Source organism: Paroedura picta, chromosome 1 (assembly GCF_049243985.1).
Source record: "Paroedura picta isolate Pp20150507F chromosome 1, Ppicta_v3.0, whole genome shotgun sequence".
Classification (NCBI taxonomy): Eukaryota; Metazoa; Chordata; class Lepidosauria; order Squamata; family Gekkonidae; genus Paroedura; species Paroedura picta.
Window position 1 is genome coordinate 197,775,978 of NC_135369.1, and position 17,207 is coordinate 197,793,184.

At 45.4% G+C, this 17,207-nt stretch overlaps 1 protein-coding gene across 1 annotated transcript in view; it reads right to left on the reverse strand.

Moving 5' to 3' along the window:
- Positions 1 to 16,430, reverse strand: part of MCM3 (minichromosome maintenance complex component 3) — a 56,723-nt gene extending 40,293 nt beyond the window's left edge. The window contains exons 1-5 of the mRNA XM_077315966.1: positions 16,176 to 16,430; positions 13,725 to 13,837; positions 7,223 to 7,431; positions 5,458 to 5,588; positions 3,379 to 3,617 (exon numbers count right to left, since the gene is read on the reverse strand). Coding sequence (XP_077172081.1) covers positions 3,379 to 3,617; positions 5,458 to 5,588; positions 7,223 to 7,431; positions 13,725 to 13,837; positions 16,176 to 16,247 — 764 coding nt within the window. The 5' untranslated portion in view covers positions 16,248 to 16,430. The remainder of the gene's footprint in view (positions 1 to 3,378; positions 3,618 to 5,457; positions 5,589 to 7,222; positions 7,432 to 13,724; positions 13,838 to 16,175) is intronic.
- Between the last annotated feature and the right edge of the window lie 777 nt (positions 16,431 to 17,207).

The window sequence follows — 17,207 nt, forward strand, 5'->3', positions numbered from 1 at the left end:
GCTCTGGATGTCAGATCTGCTACCTACGATTTAGAATTGAAGCAATTTTGGATTGGGAACAGTGGTGGAGGCAAAGGCACAGTGGTTTCTGGCCCATTCAAAATAATTACTGCATTGCTTCACCTTCGCCATTTGCATGGCCCTCTAGGATATCAGGCATGAGACCATTTCATGCCTAGAGGGTACTATCCATGGCTTTCAATACCAAGAGCGTTTCCCCAAGTTGTAGGACCAGAGAAGGGAGCTTTGGCACAGAAGACCTGCCTCGAAGGGCAAGAGAGCCCATTTGTGAATGGGCCGGAAGAAAACGGTATGAGAAAACTGATGCTATAAAAACTGATGCTATAAACCTGAGGTCATTAACCCCTGGGCCACAGCCCACAAAAGCCTTGGCAGCGGGCCAAATATTTGTTGGTCTCAAAGGTGAAGCCCCTGGCCACGCTTGCAGGGGACAGGGCAGCGGGACGGTGCCGTGCTTCAGTTAATGGAGCAGGCAGTGGAAGCCGGCCCTGGGCCCACCAGCCCTGAGGCTGACCTGTGCTTCCCCCCCATCTCAGCCCCTCCAACTGCCATCCCACTAGCACTCGCTGCATTTCAGCCTGCAGCAGGCTTTCTCCTAGTAATAATAGTAAGATGATAATCACAGTTGAAAAGCCATTTTTTTTTTATAATGATTTTTTTTATTTTCATAAAGATAGAAATATAATCATCATTTGAGAATATACGACCCCACATTGACTCCACAGTGATATAAACTTTTGCCCAAAACTCTAAGAGCCATGAGTCTAAGAGCCATCCACATTTCCACTACATTAAAAAAAAAGGCCTGTTTAGATATACAAAAGAAAAGTTATTATTAATCAACTTACTTGAGAGATCATAGACCTCACATTAACTGCTTGATACAATCTAAGAGCTATCCTAGCAGATATTTCTAGGTTTGAGTTAGATGCTTAACATTAAACATTTCTTATAGCACAGTATGAGTTTTGGCCCTGTATCAATACCCTGATGAAGGGAGAGGAAAGTAGGGCTTTGCCTTAAAGATGTACAAAGAAAAAAAATTACAAAAGGATTTCATAATTTCTCCTTATCCTTAATACAGATACATCTACAAACCATTTATACTTGACCCATTCTAAGAGCCATCCTGACAGGTATAAGTTGAGAGCTTTGCATTTTCTACAGATCAATATGAGCTTTGGCCCTATAACAATACACCAATAAAAAAATAATAATAATAAGGGGGGAAAGCCCCATTTTATATTTCCAACGCTAACGATTATATTACCTATATGCCTACTAAGAAAAAGAAACAAGAGAGAAAAAAGGCACTGCTTCCCCTTTTTCATAAAAATAGCAATGTAGGATACAGTATATGTTGTTAATACAGAGAATAATAAGATTTCCAGGTTTAGATTAAATGCTTAACATTAAACATAGAACAATATAAGCTTTCAGTCTTCTATAGCTTCTCCTTATCCTTGGTTCTGATACATCTACAAAACAATTTATGCTTGACCCATTCTAAGAACCATCCTGACAGATATATTTTCAGATTTAAGTTGAAAGCTTAACATTAAGTATTTTCTACAAGTCAGTGTAGGCTTTAGTCCTAGGACAATACCCTAATAGAAGAAAGAAAAAATAAGGGGGGGGAACCCCATTTTACATTTTCAGCACTAATGATTATATTACCTATATGCCTACAAAAGAAAAGAGACAAAAAAAAAACAAGAGAGAAAGAGATACTGCTTCCCCTTTTTCATAAAAATGGAAATATAGAATACAGTATAACATTAAACATAAAACAATATGAGCTTTCGGTCTTCTTAAGGGGGTCTCATCTCGAGGCTTGCTACATCTTGTCGTTCCCGTAAAATTATATTCTGTCCCATTGGCCTTTGGCGTAGAAAGTGCAGTTGTACTCTTTCCCGCAGAATATGCATCGATAAATCTTGAGGCCGTTGCACCTCCTGGACTCCAGTATCAATACAATTCTTTCCCCAGAGAGATCCTTTAAATCGGTTACTTTCACTGCAGATCCATATTTCTTTTGATTGATTTTTGTACACTGTTGCTTTGAGATGGCTGTATGTCTTTTTAAAAAGGGTGTCCTTATCTGGGCTGCAGAACTCCGGCATCCCATTTTCCGTCTCCAGAATTTCAGATTTCTCTTCTACTGTTGGTTTTCCACCTTGTTTAGAGCTGTCATCAGCCACTGTTATTGATCCATCATTCCTGTTAAAGACTTCTTCCTTGGCATCTTGGATCTCCTTGAAGATATGAATTTCAGATTTCTCTTCTGCTGTTGGTTTTCCACCTTGTTTAAAGCTGTCATCAGTCACTGTTATTGATCCATCATTCCTATTGAAGACTTCTTCCTTGCCATCTTGGATCTCCTTGGAGATATTTTTGATCAATCCATCTAAAAATACTTTGTAATCTTGGGTTTGTATCTCTATTAGATGAGCCAATCTTTTTAACATAGACATGATTTTGACTTTAAAAAAAACCGGCCCCAAATAATTTTACAAGTGGCCAGTAGAGGTCCTCTGTTTTATCCTCTAATGTTCCGGCACAGGCATGTGACGTATTGAAGGCAGAGATTCTCGTGCTGGCACAGAGTTCTCGTGAGATTTTCCCATTCACAGCTTATCTTATCTTCGAAAACCAAAACAATTACAATAAGAGCATTTGCCAATTAATTCGAGTTGATTTGAGTCCTTCTTCTGCTTAGTTAGGAGAATTAGCCTGCCTCTTAACGAGGTGGCTTCGGGCAGAGCAGAGTAAGAGGAGGGGGGAAACAAAGGGCTTTGATGCAGGAAGAGAGACGGAGAAAAAAAAAAGTGAGAGATACTTGCAGTAAATGATGTTTTGGAACTCAGCCGATGTCCTCCCCTCAGTTCAAAGCGTTCATTTGTGGTAAATCATCATGTAGGGTTGAAGCAGATACTTTAAGATTAAAGAAAGAAAAGAAAGTCCGAGGTAGAAAATGGCAGTCGTCCTCTGGACCTGGAACGCTGACAGCCTATAATCCAGGGAGATATACTCCCTAAAGGATTGGAGACGGCCCCAAGAACTTCCTGGGTAGAAAGGTGAGGTGGGGTTTGCGTACCCCTCCTCTTTTCTGCCAATTGCTTGCACAATTGACCCCTGTCAGGCTTCAGAGATAGCAGAGCAGATGCCCTGCCACCCTCTCAGGACGACATCTTTAGCCACACCCCTGTTGAAAAGCCATTTTGTTGCAGGACGCAGCAGGATAGTAGGATGTCCACAGCTGGAGGGAAAAACTTCAACAGCCAATGACAAAGCAGCAAGGATTATAAAAATCAACTCCAGCTATAAGGCCAATGCACTAAGAGATGCCTCTTTTACCTGAATGCCCCTGAGGTGTAGCCACCTTTCTTCCCAGGCAAGCAGCGGAAGGTTCCAATGACCTGCACCCTGTCACCTGGCTTGACCGAGTCGACCAGATCGTCGTCCAGAATGACGTCCACCGAGCGAGGGAGCTGCCCGGCGGGTGCTTTCTCCGGCATCTCCTGGATCGCGATGGTTTGGTGGTCCTTGTAGGTAGACAGGCCGTATTCTGTCTCCAAGGGGTTGTTCTCTTCATCCTGCAGAAACAACACAGGAAAACTCACGGCATGTTTCAGTGATATCAGAAAACTGAGTTGCACTTTGCAATGGAGAGGCTAATATTTCCCACCTAGAAAGGATACAGTAAACATTTTTAAGAACTCTACTTTATGTACCAACCAGTACCTCTAATGCCGCAATACTTGTGGAAACAGGAATGTCACACATACAAATTTATGTACATATATATGGCATTAAAAAAAACTTCTAATGGCAAATAAAAAGTCTATATGAAAGTAAGTAGTTGTTCATTAATAATATATAATGATTACATAGTTTTAAGATGAAAAAAATGATAACCAATCAGTAATTAACACCAACTATAAATGCCCATAGAGCCTCTTGTGGCGCAGAGTGGTAAGGCAGCAGAAATGCTGTCTGAAGCTGTCTGCCCATGAGGCTGGGAGTTCGATCCCAGCAGCTGGCTCAAGGTTGACTCAGCCTTCCATCCTTCCGAGGTCGGTAAAATGAGTACCCAGCTTGCTGGGGGGTAAACGGTAATGGAAGGCACTGGCAAACCACTCCGTATTGAGTCTGCCATGAAAACGCTGGAGGGCGTCACCCCAAGGGTCAGACATGACCCGGTGCTTGCACAGGGGATACCTTTACCTTTATAAATGCCCATGGATTAGAATTAATTCTTGCTTAGCTGATTATCCTTTTGTATCACTGCAGTCAAGAATTTGGCTAGTTCTGTTATTTCTGGGGATTTATCAGCTAGTAAATATATGGTATTTAAAAGAACAATGAAACTTACGGCAAGTAACCTTCATGACAGAAGATTTTACAACTGGAGCAGGTACAATAACGGCATAGGTCTAATAACAAGACAATCTAGAAGCCTTTATCTTTTAGACCTAGGCTACGCAAACTGCTCCATAATTTCTGGGGACTTAGCATCCAATAAAAGGCTCATGGCATCATCTGGGTGCATTAACAAAAGGTAACATGGGTAGAATCAGACACTGACAAGGTTGATTGTCATTAATACAAAATAAATTGATACGATAAAGGGAATCTGGTTCATTGTGGCAATAGCTGTGAACTCTCGTCGCAAGGAGTGCCCCTGTATCTGCCTGTAACCATAGCCAAGGGGGATATGGTAAATCCGACTAACATAAAAGCTCTATGAGATGGAATTGTTAGATAAGAAACGTAGTGGGCCATACAATCTGAAGGATAAGTAAGGCTCCATGAGCATGAAGAATATGTCCCACCCGCACCAGCATAGATGTCCAAAATTCTTCTTTGAATAGCAGCAATGTCTGCTGTTCAGACTAAAATGGGTCTGTAATGACACATTCATTAGTTACGCCGTGGACATCTAGTTTTGAGAAAAACATATGTTCATTAAGCCTCTTGCAACAACTAATACTGATTCTTGGTCACTCTTGAAACTCCTCCAGGTAGAGAAAAGTGGCATATAAGAACCAACTTCTCTTCTTCTGTTCTGACTGAGCAGTAATCTCAGGGCTCTCTCAGCCTCACCTCCCTCACAGGGTGTCTGTTGTGGGGAGAGGAAAGGGAAGGTGACTGTAAGCCTCTTCGGGTAGAGAAAAGCAGCATAGAATAACCAACTCTTCTTCTTCAGTAATCTCAGGGCTCTCTCAGCCTCACCTCCCTCACAGGGTGTCTGTTGTGGGGAGAGGAAAGGGAAGGCGATTGTGAGCCACTTTGAGACTCCTTTGGGAAGTGAAAAGCGGGGTATAAAAAAACAGCTCTCATCTTTCTAACTGCCTTCGCTCCATTACCAGGATGACATTGAGGATGCCAAAAATACCACCCTCCACACATCCATACACTAAACCATCATCTCACCTTTGTGGGATAAACAGCGCTGGATGGAAAAGCTTCCAGAGAAGTCATGTCTGTATAGCGTCGCTCAATGGTCTTCTTAGTGGCAGGGCAGTAGTGTACGCTGCGGACAATCTTGGGGCGCACCAAGGAGCCTGGAGCCAGACGGGGGAAAGAGAGGCTTGAACTGGCTACTCACTTTGATCAGAGGCTCCACGGTAGGGTTGCGCACTCCAGTGCACTTTGGTGAGTACCAGAGGGACCGGAGTTCTGTGCCTGCGTGCGGACGCTGGCTGGTACGCCGCTGTCAGTGCCATCCCTACCCTCCGTGGGCAACCTCGGGCTTCAGGGCCCCCCAAAGCAGCTGAAGTGCACCAGAGTGCACAACGCCACTCCACGGCAAAGTTTGGTTTCTGAGCACAGAAGGTTCCGAGATCGTGTCCGAACCTAAGCCTGCTGGCCTCAAACCTGTTCTAGTAGGTTCAGGAGGACTTAATCCCGAACAAGTCCGCAAGGCCATTTGCAAGCTGCTGCAAGCCTTGCTGAATAGCAGGGAAGGGTTTTTTTTTAAACCCTCATTGGTAGCTGTTACACCCACAACAGCTAGAAGAGGAGCGCAGAGGCCACTAAAAAACATAATCACACCAAATCGAGACATGCAGGAAGCAGCATCGTTTGGGAGACAGGAATTGCAGCCTACACTACTGCATGCCTGCTTTTCAGACTAGGCAGACTCCTCAACCTTAATGTATCATAAATTATTAAATTTCTAGACCGCCTCTCCCAGCATGGCCTCAAGGCTGTTTGCAACATAAAAGGACATTAATACATCAGTTATTAGATTTGATATCACAAGTTCAGTTTATTAAAATTAAACTAGCTGATTAGCAACAACTTTAAATTAAACACACCCACCCATGGTCCAGCCCTCTTTCCCTTTCCCCACCTATTGCTTATGCCTCTATCTCCATCAGTGGCATGGAAAAGGGAGGGGGGACCAGAGCGGGATGGAAGGAGGCCCATATTTGTTAGCTTGCTCTAGCCTCAAGCTGTAGGCCTGGCGGAAGAGTGCTGTCTTACAGACCCTGTGGAACTGTAGTAGCTCTGTCAGAACCCTGGTCTTAGCCAGCAACTCATTCCACTAGGCTGGAGCAGGGCCCAAAAGGCACTGGCTCTGGTTGAGGCCAGGTGGATGCCATTGGGGCGAGGGACTACCAACAAATTTGCACCAGACGAACAGGTGCTCTCTGGGGAAGATATTGGGAGAGGTAGTCCCTCAGGTCATAGATTGTCTCAGCGCTGAAATTCCATCTTGATTTCTGAATTCTGTAGTCAAAAACCTATTTACTGGATACTTATTTATTTATTGGATTTCTTACCCGCCACTCCCAGATGACTCGTGACGGGTTACAAATATCTATATAAAATTCCCAATAAAAAACCCTGAAAACCACAGACAAGAATGCATCAATAAGAACAGCAAGATGCGGCAAAACCATAAAATGCTGGGTCAAAGTGGCTACTTATATTATTATAATTGGTTTCCTGTGTGTAACTCTGCCACATGGTAATTTGATAAATTCATGCATTGATTAAAATATTTAAATCTCACATTTCCTTTTAGCTCATCCTGATGACTGCATTTGTCCAGCATCATGTAACTTGCCCTGCATTTCAGCAAGAAAGATGGTCTTTGAATAAATTGAAAAAATCCAGCACTCTTTGGTATTGAAGCCTGACATACTGCTCTGCAATTCACACTCTGCCCTTGGGAGCCTTTTCCACTCACATTTTGTCACAATGCCCTCCACGCAGACAACACAGCCGAGAAACTGGGAGGTCAGCGTCCGAGGTGTCACGTGCTTTGAGCCGAAGCTGCCCTCCAGCCCTATGTAAAACTCTTCGTGCTGTTTGGAATATGTGGCATCCACAGAGGCAACCATGTCCTTCAGGGCTCGCTGGAACGCCACCAGCTCTTCGAACGCACTGGTCAGCAAGCTAACAGAAAAGAGGGAGAGAGCCCCATTCAATACCACGGGAGGGTCAGCAGCCTTGGTGGAGGAAGGCAGAATAATATAGATCTGGAAGAGACCACAAGGAGCAATCCAGTCCAGCCCCCCGCACACTCCTGATAGGTGTTCAATCCAATCTCCTTCTAAAAACATCCTAAAAAGGAAACTATACCACCCTCCAAGGCAGCCTATTTCACCTACAAACAGCCCTCCCTGTCAGAAAATCCCTTCTAATATTTATGTGGAACCTTTCCTGTCACTTGAACCCATTACACCTAGTCCATTTCTCAAAAGCTGCAGTAAACAAGTCGTCCCCCTCTTCAACATGTCTACCTTTTATGTAGTTAAGTGCAGCTGTCCCATCACCCCTTGCCCTCCTCTACTCCAAGCTACACATGCCCAATTCTCTCAACTCTCCTCTCCTCATAAGACATGGATTCCAACCTCTTCTCTGAAATCATTCCAACTTGTCAACTGTGGTGCCCAGAACTGGACAAAATCAGGTTTGCATCAGGTTTGGTGATCCAAGGAAGTCAGCATGGATTTGTCTCCTGTCAGACCAACCTTGTTTCCTTTTTTGACCACGTGACAGGTTTGCTGGATCGTGGAATCATAGAGTTAGAAGGGGCCATACAGGCCATCTAGTCCAACCCCCTGCTCAATGCAGGATCAGCCCTAAGCATCCTAAAGCATCCAAGAAAAGTGTGTATCCAACCTTTGCTTGAAGACTTCCAGTGAGGGGGAGCTCACCACCTCCTTAGGCAGCCTATTCCACTGCTGAACTACTCTGACTGTGAAAAATTTTTTCCTGATATCTAGCCTATATCGTTGTACTTGAAGTTTAAACTCATTACTGCGTATCCTCTCCTCTGCAGCCAACAGAAGCAGCATCCTGCCCTCCTCCAAGTGACAACCTTTAAAATACTTAAAGAGGGCTATCATGTCGCCTCTCAACCTCCTTTTCTCCAGGCTGAACATTCCCAAGTCCCTCAACCTATCTTCATAGGGCTTGGTCCCTTGGCCCAAGATCATCTTCGTCGCTCTCCTCTGTACCCTTTCAATTTTATCTACGTCCTCCAGTACTCCAGGTGTGGCCAGACCAGTGCCGTATACAATGGGACTATGACATCTTGTGATTTTGACGTGATGACCCTGTTGATACAGCCCAAAATGGCATTTGCCTTTTTTACCGCTGCATCACACTGCCTGCTCATGTTTAGTTTACAATCCACAAGTACCCCAAGGTCTCGTTCACACACAGTGTTACCTAGAAGCGTATGCCCCATCCAGTAGGCATGCTTTTCATTTTTCTGACCCAGATGCAGAACTTTACACTTATCTTTATTAAATTGCATCTTGTTCTCATTTGCCCATTTTTCCATTGTGTTCAAATCTCGTTGAACTCTTTCTCTATCTTCCGGAGTATTTGCCAGTCCTCCCAATTTGGTGTCATCAGCAAACTTGATGAGTAGTCCTTCCACCCCCTCATCTAGATCATTAATAAATATGTTAAAAAGTACCGGGCCGAGCACCGAGCCCTGAGGTACCCCACTACTCACCTCTCTCCAGTCTGATGAAACACCATTGAAAACAACTCTTTGAGTGCGGTTTTCTAACCAATTCCCTATCCACTTAACTATCTGAAAATCCAGATTGCAGTCCTTCAACTTATCCATCAAAACATCATGGGGAACCTTGTCAAAAGCTTTACTAAAATCCAAGTAAATGACATCAACCAAATTCCCCCGGTCCAGCAAACCTGTTACTTGGACAAAAAAGGAAACCAGGTTGGTCTGGCAGGACCTGTTGGAGACAAATCCATGCTGACTTCCTTGGATCACCAAATTGTCCTCCAGATGTTTGCAGATCGCTCCCTTTAATATCTGCTCCATTATCTTCCCCACAACAGAGGTCAGACTCACTGGTCTGTAGTTTCCCGGGTCATCCTTCCTCCCTTTTTTGAAGATCGGAATAACATTTGCTCTCTTCCAGTCCTCCGGGACATCTCCAGTCCTTAAAGATGATGGACAAGGGCTGTGCAAGTTCTCTGGAAAGTTCTTTGAGTACTCTCGGGTGCATTTCATCCGGACCAGGGGATTTGAACTCATCCAGTGTAGTTAAATGCCTCTCGACAACCTCCCTAAAATAGGCACTAAGCCTTTCTGCTTTCTCTGCATCCTCCATTAGAGTTTGTCCATCCGCACCCAACAGTGGGCCTATTGCCTCCTTTACTTTACGTTTGCTCCTCACATAACTGAAAAATCTTTTCTTGTTACAATGCGCTTCCCTGGCCAATCTTAGCTCACTCTCAGCTTTGGCCTTTCTGATGATTGATCTACAGTGCCTAGTAACCTGTAGGTACTCTGCTTTAGAGCTCTGTCCTTCCCTCCATTTCCTGAACATTTTCCTTTTCTTTCTTAGTTCCTCTTGAAGTTCTCTGTTCATCCAAATAGGATTCTTAGAGCTCCTGCAGTGTTTTCGTCTTTCTGGGATAGTCATTGATTGAGCATGCAATAGCTCTTGTTTGAGTAGCACCCACCCTTCACATGCTCCCTTCCCTTCCAGCATTCTCGTCCATGGTATGACACTCATCATGTCTGAGTTTATTAAAGTTTGCCCTACGAAAATCCAACATCCGCGTCTGGCTACAAGCTTCCTTGGCTCCCCATCTCAAAAGGAATTCTATGAGGACATGGTCACTTCCCCCTAGGGTCCCCACCTCCTTCATCTCATCCACCAACTCTTGCCTGTAGGTCAGTATTAGTCCAGTATGGCTGAACCTCTTGTGGGTTCATCTGCCATTTAATGAATGAAATTGTCAGCCAGGCAGGTCAGAAACTTGCATGACTGAGGACGCTTTGCAGAGTTTGTTTCCCAGCACACATCTGGGAAATTGAAGTCACCCATGATGACAAGGTCCTGCCACTTGGATATTTTCTCAAGCTGCTCACAAAGTGCAGCATCCACATCCTCTCGTTGGTCAGGCGGTCGGTAGCAGACACCAACCACCACACTGTTTGTTTTCCCCTCGCTTATTTTCACCCAGATGCTTTCCACTGTAGATATGGTCTCCTTCACTAGAATTTCCTGACAGGTATTCAGGGACATGTCATTCGTTCCCACATGGACAATCACAAATGGGTAGTGATCCGTAGATTTGAGGAGCTTGGGCAGCCGTTCTGAAACATCTTTAATTTTCGCCCCGGGCAAGCAACACACCTCTCGGGTTAGGGGGTCGGGCCCAGCCACATGGCGATCCATTCCTGGAAATTTGGTTGATGTCGTTTACTTGGATTTTAGTAAAGTTTTTGATACGATTCCCCATGGTGTTCTGATGAATAAATTGAAGGACTGCAATCTGGATTTTCAGATAGTTAGGTGGATAGGAAATTGGTTAGAGAACCACACTTAGAGAGTCGTTGTCAATGGTGTCTCATCAGACTGGAGGGAGGTGAGTAGCGGGGTACCTAAGGGCTCAGGGCTCGGTTCGGTACTTTTTATCATATTTATTAATGATCTAGACTAGATGAGGGGGTGGAGGTGTCAAAAGACACTTAAGTAAAAGCCTACATTTGCATGGAAGTAACGTTGTGCCATATGATGCTGTATCTATTAAAGGTAAAGGTATCCCCTGTGCAAGGGGTCATGTCTGAACCTTGGGGTGACGCCCTCCAGCGTTTTCATGGCCCTCCAGTGTTTTCATGGCAGACTCAATACCAGTGCCTTCTCCAGTCATTACTCATCAAGTTTGTAGATGGCACCAAACTGGGAGGACTGGCAAATACTCCAGAACAATGGTCCCCAACCTGTGGGCTTTGGCCCGGTAACGGGCCGCAAAGGCCATGGCGCCGGGCCGTGGCTCCCACTCCCCGCCCCCCCCCCCCACAGTAAAAAACTTCCCAGGCCGCAAGCTTGCGGCCCGGGAAGCTTCTTACTGCGGGAGGGCAGGGAGAGGGAATCAGGGCCGGGCCCCCCGCGCGGCCCGATGTCCTGCCGGTCCCCAGCCTCAGAAAGGTTGGGGACCACTGCTCCAGAATATAGAGACAGAGTTCAACGAGATCTGAACACAATGGAAAAATGGGCAAATGAGAACAAGATACAATTTAATAAAGAAAAGTTCTGCATCTGGGTCAGAAAAATGAAAAGCATGCCTACTGGATGGGGGATACGCTTCTAGGTAACACTGGGTGTGAACGAGACCTTGGGGTACTTGTTGACTGTAAACTAAACATGAGCAGGCAGTGTGATGCAGCGGTAAAAAAGGCAAATGCCATTTTGGGCTGTATCAACAGGGGCATCACATCAAAATCACAAGATGTTATAGTCCCATTGTATATGGCGCTGGTCAGAACACACCTGGAGTACTGTGTGCAGTTCTGGAGGCCTCACTTCAAGGACGTAGATATAATTGAAAGGGTACAGAGGAGAGCTATGAGGATGATCTGGGGCCAAGGGACCAAGCCCTATGAAGATAGGTTGAGGGACTTGGGAATGTTCAGCCTGGAGAAAAGGAGGTTGAGAGGGGACGTGATAGCCCTTTTTAAGTATTGGAAAGGTTGTCACTTGAAGGAGGGCAGGATGCTCTTTCCGTTGGCTGCAGAGGAAAGGAGACGCAGCAATGGGTTTAAACTTCAAGTACAACGATATAGGCTAGATATCAGGAAAAAAAATTTCACAGTCAGAGAAGTTCAGCAGTGGAATAGGCTGCCTAAGGAGGTGGTGAGCTCCCCCTCACTGGCAGTCTTCAAGCAAAGGTTGGATACACACTTTTCTTGGATGCTTTAGGATTCTTTGGGCTGATCCTGCGTTGAGCAGGGGGTTGGACTAGATGGCCTGTATGGCCCCTTCCAATTCTATGATTCTAAGTTCTTCTAGATGGGTAGAGCCAGGTTAGTCTATCTGTAGCAGGAGAAACCAGAAGGCAGCTGCAAGAGTTTGTGGTTTCATAAGTCACCAGCTCACTTCTTCAGATACAATAAAACCAGAATTCCGTAGCACCTTTGAGACCATACCCTGAATAAATATTTGTTGGTCTCAAAGGTGCTACTGGACTCTGGTTTTATTGTGCTACTTCAGACCAACATGGCTATCCATTTGAATTCTTCAGATACAGTTCTACCTGAAGTGAGCCATGACTCACAAAAGCTCCTAGCCTGTCACGAATTTTGTTAGATGTTCTGGTGCTCCTGGACCTTTGCTCTTTTCTACTGCTACAGACAAACATGGTTACTGCAGCCTAGAATGAGTTTATAGGACCTTATATTTCCTACATGTAAGGACAGATGGACTCACGTTCTAGCTGTATATGAAGTAAGCAGTAGCTGATAACCTGCCATGAATTTTGTTAGCCCTTAAGGTGCTCTTGGACTCTTGCTCTAATAATTTGGCCCTTGACCTAGAATGCTGCAAGTCTATCAGGAAAGAGCTCCCACACCCCCGCCACTTAAGAAGTCTATCGCCTTCTGCCGCATGCATTTCCAGTCAACCTTGCACGATCATCTATAGTTCCTCCAATTTCTCCGTTTCATTTTATAAAAAGCTGCTAGTGTATTCTGTTGCAGACATGAGAGGGAAGACCTGTCTTTCAAACAAAAAGGCCTAGAGGAGGCATTCTCAACTAGGGTTTTGTGAAACCCTGGGGTCTCTTGGTGGCCCTGGAAATGTTACACGAATGGGTGGGAGTTAATTAATTTTTAAAATTTCTTAAACATTTATCATATGACCATATATGGTTACGTCAACCAACACACACACACCCTGAAATTGCCAGTGATGGGCCTGGAGGGGATGTGGAAGGGAGGAGTTCCAGGTGGGCATGTCCACAGCTCTGCTTTCCAACCATATTCTGCATGACCAGAGGTTTCTCAATGGTATAAAGAGGCTAGCCTACTGGCTTACTTGAGAAAACAACAGCTGGGCATTCCAAGAAGTCAATCATCAAACCGTATAATGTCATAGTGATATGTCTACTGCAAATTCTTTTTAAAAATTAAAAATGCTTGCTAGCGACAGGAGAATTGGCAGCTGGGCGGAGTGTCGCTGATACAAGGAAAATGCACATTTTCTTGTACACGTGGAACATAAATGATTTGGCTTCAACTTCTCTAGAAACACTGTAGCAAACCCGAAGGAAAGCAGGATGGAACAGTTAGGGGACAACCTCACGTGGAAGTTACTCATTAAAAACTACCCACATTTGTTTGGACCTAAAATCAGAGCAAATCCCCCGACATGGAAGCAATCTTCAGTGTCATGCTCCATCAAATGAAGCTCACATACCGACTAGCTCTCTTCTGGTTCTTCCTTCGGAGGTCATTGAAATTGACGATCAAACGATACAGGTTGTCGCTGATCATGGTCCGGACTTTACTCTGGTAAATCCCCTGGTCTTCCTGCAATGAAAAAGCATCACTGAGATGGTTATTTTGATAGAGAAGCGAGTCACGGTTGCTGTTTCCATCAGGGCACAGTAATCTCCTGCATCAAATTATCGAACACAAATCCCTGCAAGGCCTGGAGAATGCATTTTTCTCATAAAGTGGGTTCAAGAAATAGTGCAGAAGCTTTCTAAAGCATAAAATTAGGATCTGAGAAATCTAAGTTCAAATCCCTACTGGAGTCATGGAAGTTTGCGGGGTGAACTTGGGACAATCGCATAATCTCAGCCTAACCTATCTCACAGGGTTGTTGTGAGGATAAAACAAAGAGGAAAATTATGGAGAGGTTTACCAATAGGGTGAAAAGTGAGATACAAATAAAGTAAACAAACAGTTCACAAAGGAGCAGCAACTAAATTGTGTTGATGCCTAACAGGGCACCATGAAGGATCTCAACCCCTATGTAGATTTGCATTCTTGCATTTATCAGTAGCCATGGATTATTTTGTCAGGGGTCCTTTCTCCCCTTACAAGGGTGGCCCAACTGCAGCTCTCAGTGTCCATGGACAACAATTCCCATAAGCCCCTGCTATTCTTAAACCCCTTTATAACAGGGGTGGGCAAACTGTGGCCCTCTGGATGTCCTTGGAGTACAAGTCATGGGACTTATAGTCCACAGACATCTGGAGAGCGACAGGTTGCCCACCCCTGCTTTAGAGTGACAAAATGTTTCCTTTCTTGCAGGGGTGGCTCAACTGTGGCTCCCCAGATGTCCATGGTCTACAAGTCCCATGAGCCCCTGGCAGCACATGCTCGTGAGAATCATAGTCCATGGATACCTTAAGAACCACAGTTGGGCCACCCCTGCAAGAAAGGAAACATTTGGTCACTCTAAAATCAATCCCAGTCGAAAATGGTTAGACAAAACCACCATCTGTCTGGAACACAGAAAAGCAATAAATTCCCAGAATAAATACACACATTCCCCCACGGGGTACCTGGGATGGGGAGAAAGAGACTGGGGAGAAATAGAATGAAACATGCAGCACATTCCAAAATCCATGGCTTGGATTTTGTGACTCCATTTAGAGTTGCAATCGTCAACAAATTCTGTAGCAACAGAACCAAGTTCGAGTTCAGGAGCACCTTTTTAATCATGGAAATTTAATCCTGTGTGGAAGTTTTTCACCTGCATGTACACAGCAGAATTTTTTTTAATCTTATTTATTTGATTTATATCCTTCCACTCTCAAGATCAAATGGCTTACTATCAGATCATAAAAACACCACAGTAAAAACTAAAACAATTAACCCTCCCCACAAGCACAATTACTGAGTTACCCTAAAAAGACTCTCACCCCCTCTATTCCTGCTCAAACCGCCCCCCCTTGCGCCTCAGGGAGAAATACTAGGGATGCCTATCTTATCAGATGGAACACAGATGCTGTAAATGTGTGCCCACATGAAAACTCAAGCCCAGAATTAAACTTTGATGTTCTTAAAAGGTGCCCCTGGACTCAAACTTGGTTTCATCTGAAGAAATGTGGATGCACATGAAAGCTCAAACCCAGAATTAAAGTTTGTTTAAGAAGTTCCTGACAGTTAAGACTGGTTGGAATAGGCTTCCTTGTGAGGTGGTGGGTTCTCCTTCTTTGGAAGTGCTTAAGCAGAGACTAAAGAGCCATCTGACAGAAATGCTGATTCTGTGAACTTAGGCAGATTGTGAGTGGGTGGGAAGAAAGGGCCTGTGTCTGAGCTTGGCTCTTGCAGCCCTTTCTTGCATGCCTAGGGAAATGTGGATCACCACTTTGGGATCAGAAGGCAAATCTCCTCCAGGTTTTGCGGGGGGGGGGATTCTCTGAGCATAAAACTGTGGGTGGGAAGGTAGTCGTGGGTTCCTGCATTGGGCAGGGGGTTGGACTAAATGACCCTGGAGGCCCCTTCCAACTCCACGACCCTGTGCTCTTAAACGTGCCCTCGGACACAGACACAAAGTTACTCTCTTCAAAGTCCATTGACTCTCACGGCCTTACAAGAACGCTGCTTGCTCTAGAAGAGCCTCAACCCCGTGTGGAATTGTTCGAAATCGTTTATTTCTGTATTATATTTATACACCGCCTTCCCCTAAGGCTCAGGGCGGTTCACGAGAAGCAAAAAACAAGAACAGCACATCACGCTCAGGGACTATAGCAGATGAAACGCAGCAGCAATCTGAAGAGAAAATAGGCTTTTAATAAGGCGCACGACCTAACCGCCTAGCAGACGCCCTCTCCTGCCCGCAGCCGTGCCCCGCCTGCACTCTGCACAAGCTCAGAGTCGCTGCCTGCCCCTCAGCGGCCCCTCTTCCGCTCACCTCGTCGTCCAAGAAGTCCAGGTAGTCCCGCTGAGCCTCTCGCAGCTCCACCTCGTCCCCGGGAGCCGCCATCCCGACGCGCCTCCGTAGCAGCCGCCTTTGGCGCGAAAAACTGAGCCACTTTCCCGCCAACGACCGGAGGGGGAGTGGCCAGAACGCTCCCCGCGCTCCTTCTCCCCATTGGACGCCTTCGCGGCGGCTTCACCCTTTTTGTTCCGAGCGCGCGAAAGTTCCGTACAACGAACCAATAAGGCGCGTGAAGGTTCCTTCCTGTCTTTTTTTAAGCGCGGAGTATTGTGGACAACGTAGTTTTCCGGCTCCCATTCGCTCTTTGACCTGAAAAGGCGAAGAGGACGTCGGGGTTCTCGCCGTGTCTGATGGGAACTGTAGTTTCTTGCTGAGCGCTGCCAGGCTTAGGGATCTGGATGCTTCGCTGGCACTGCTGTGGTTGCGCACGAATGATGTTTTTGTGCGCTCTTAATTAGCACTTGTGCCAGTTTTGTTAAAGAGGCTGATTGGCTTGTGCTTGTTCTAATAAGATTAAGGGTAGATGCAAGTGGGTCGCCGTGTGGGTCTGAAGTAGCGCAACAAAAGCCGAGTCCAACAGCGCCTTTAAGACCCACAAAGATTGTCAAGGCGGGAGCTTTCGGGAGCACGCACTCTTTACTTGATCTTAACAAAAGCAGAGCCCAATAGTGCCTTTAAGACCAACAAAGATTTTTTCATGGCAGTTAGCACTCAGTGCTTGCACTCGAAATCTCACACCTTGAATCAGTCTTTGTTGGACTCTGCTTTTGTTAAGATTAAGGGTGTGAGAATACTTAACCGGGTACTCAGAGCAGCGTTCTCGCCGTGGGGGTGCCACAAAGAGTAGGACTGGTGTTCTTTGTGAGATTTCCAACTGCCCAAGTAGAATTCATGAGGGCCGAGTGCTTTGGATCTACATTCTTGGGCCATGAGGGTGATGTGGAAAGTTGGACTCTGCTTTTTGTGGTGCTTGTGGGTGTGGTGTGGGATTTGTTTGTGATCCCA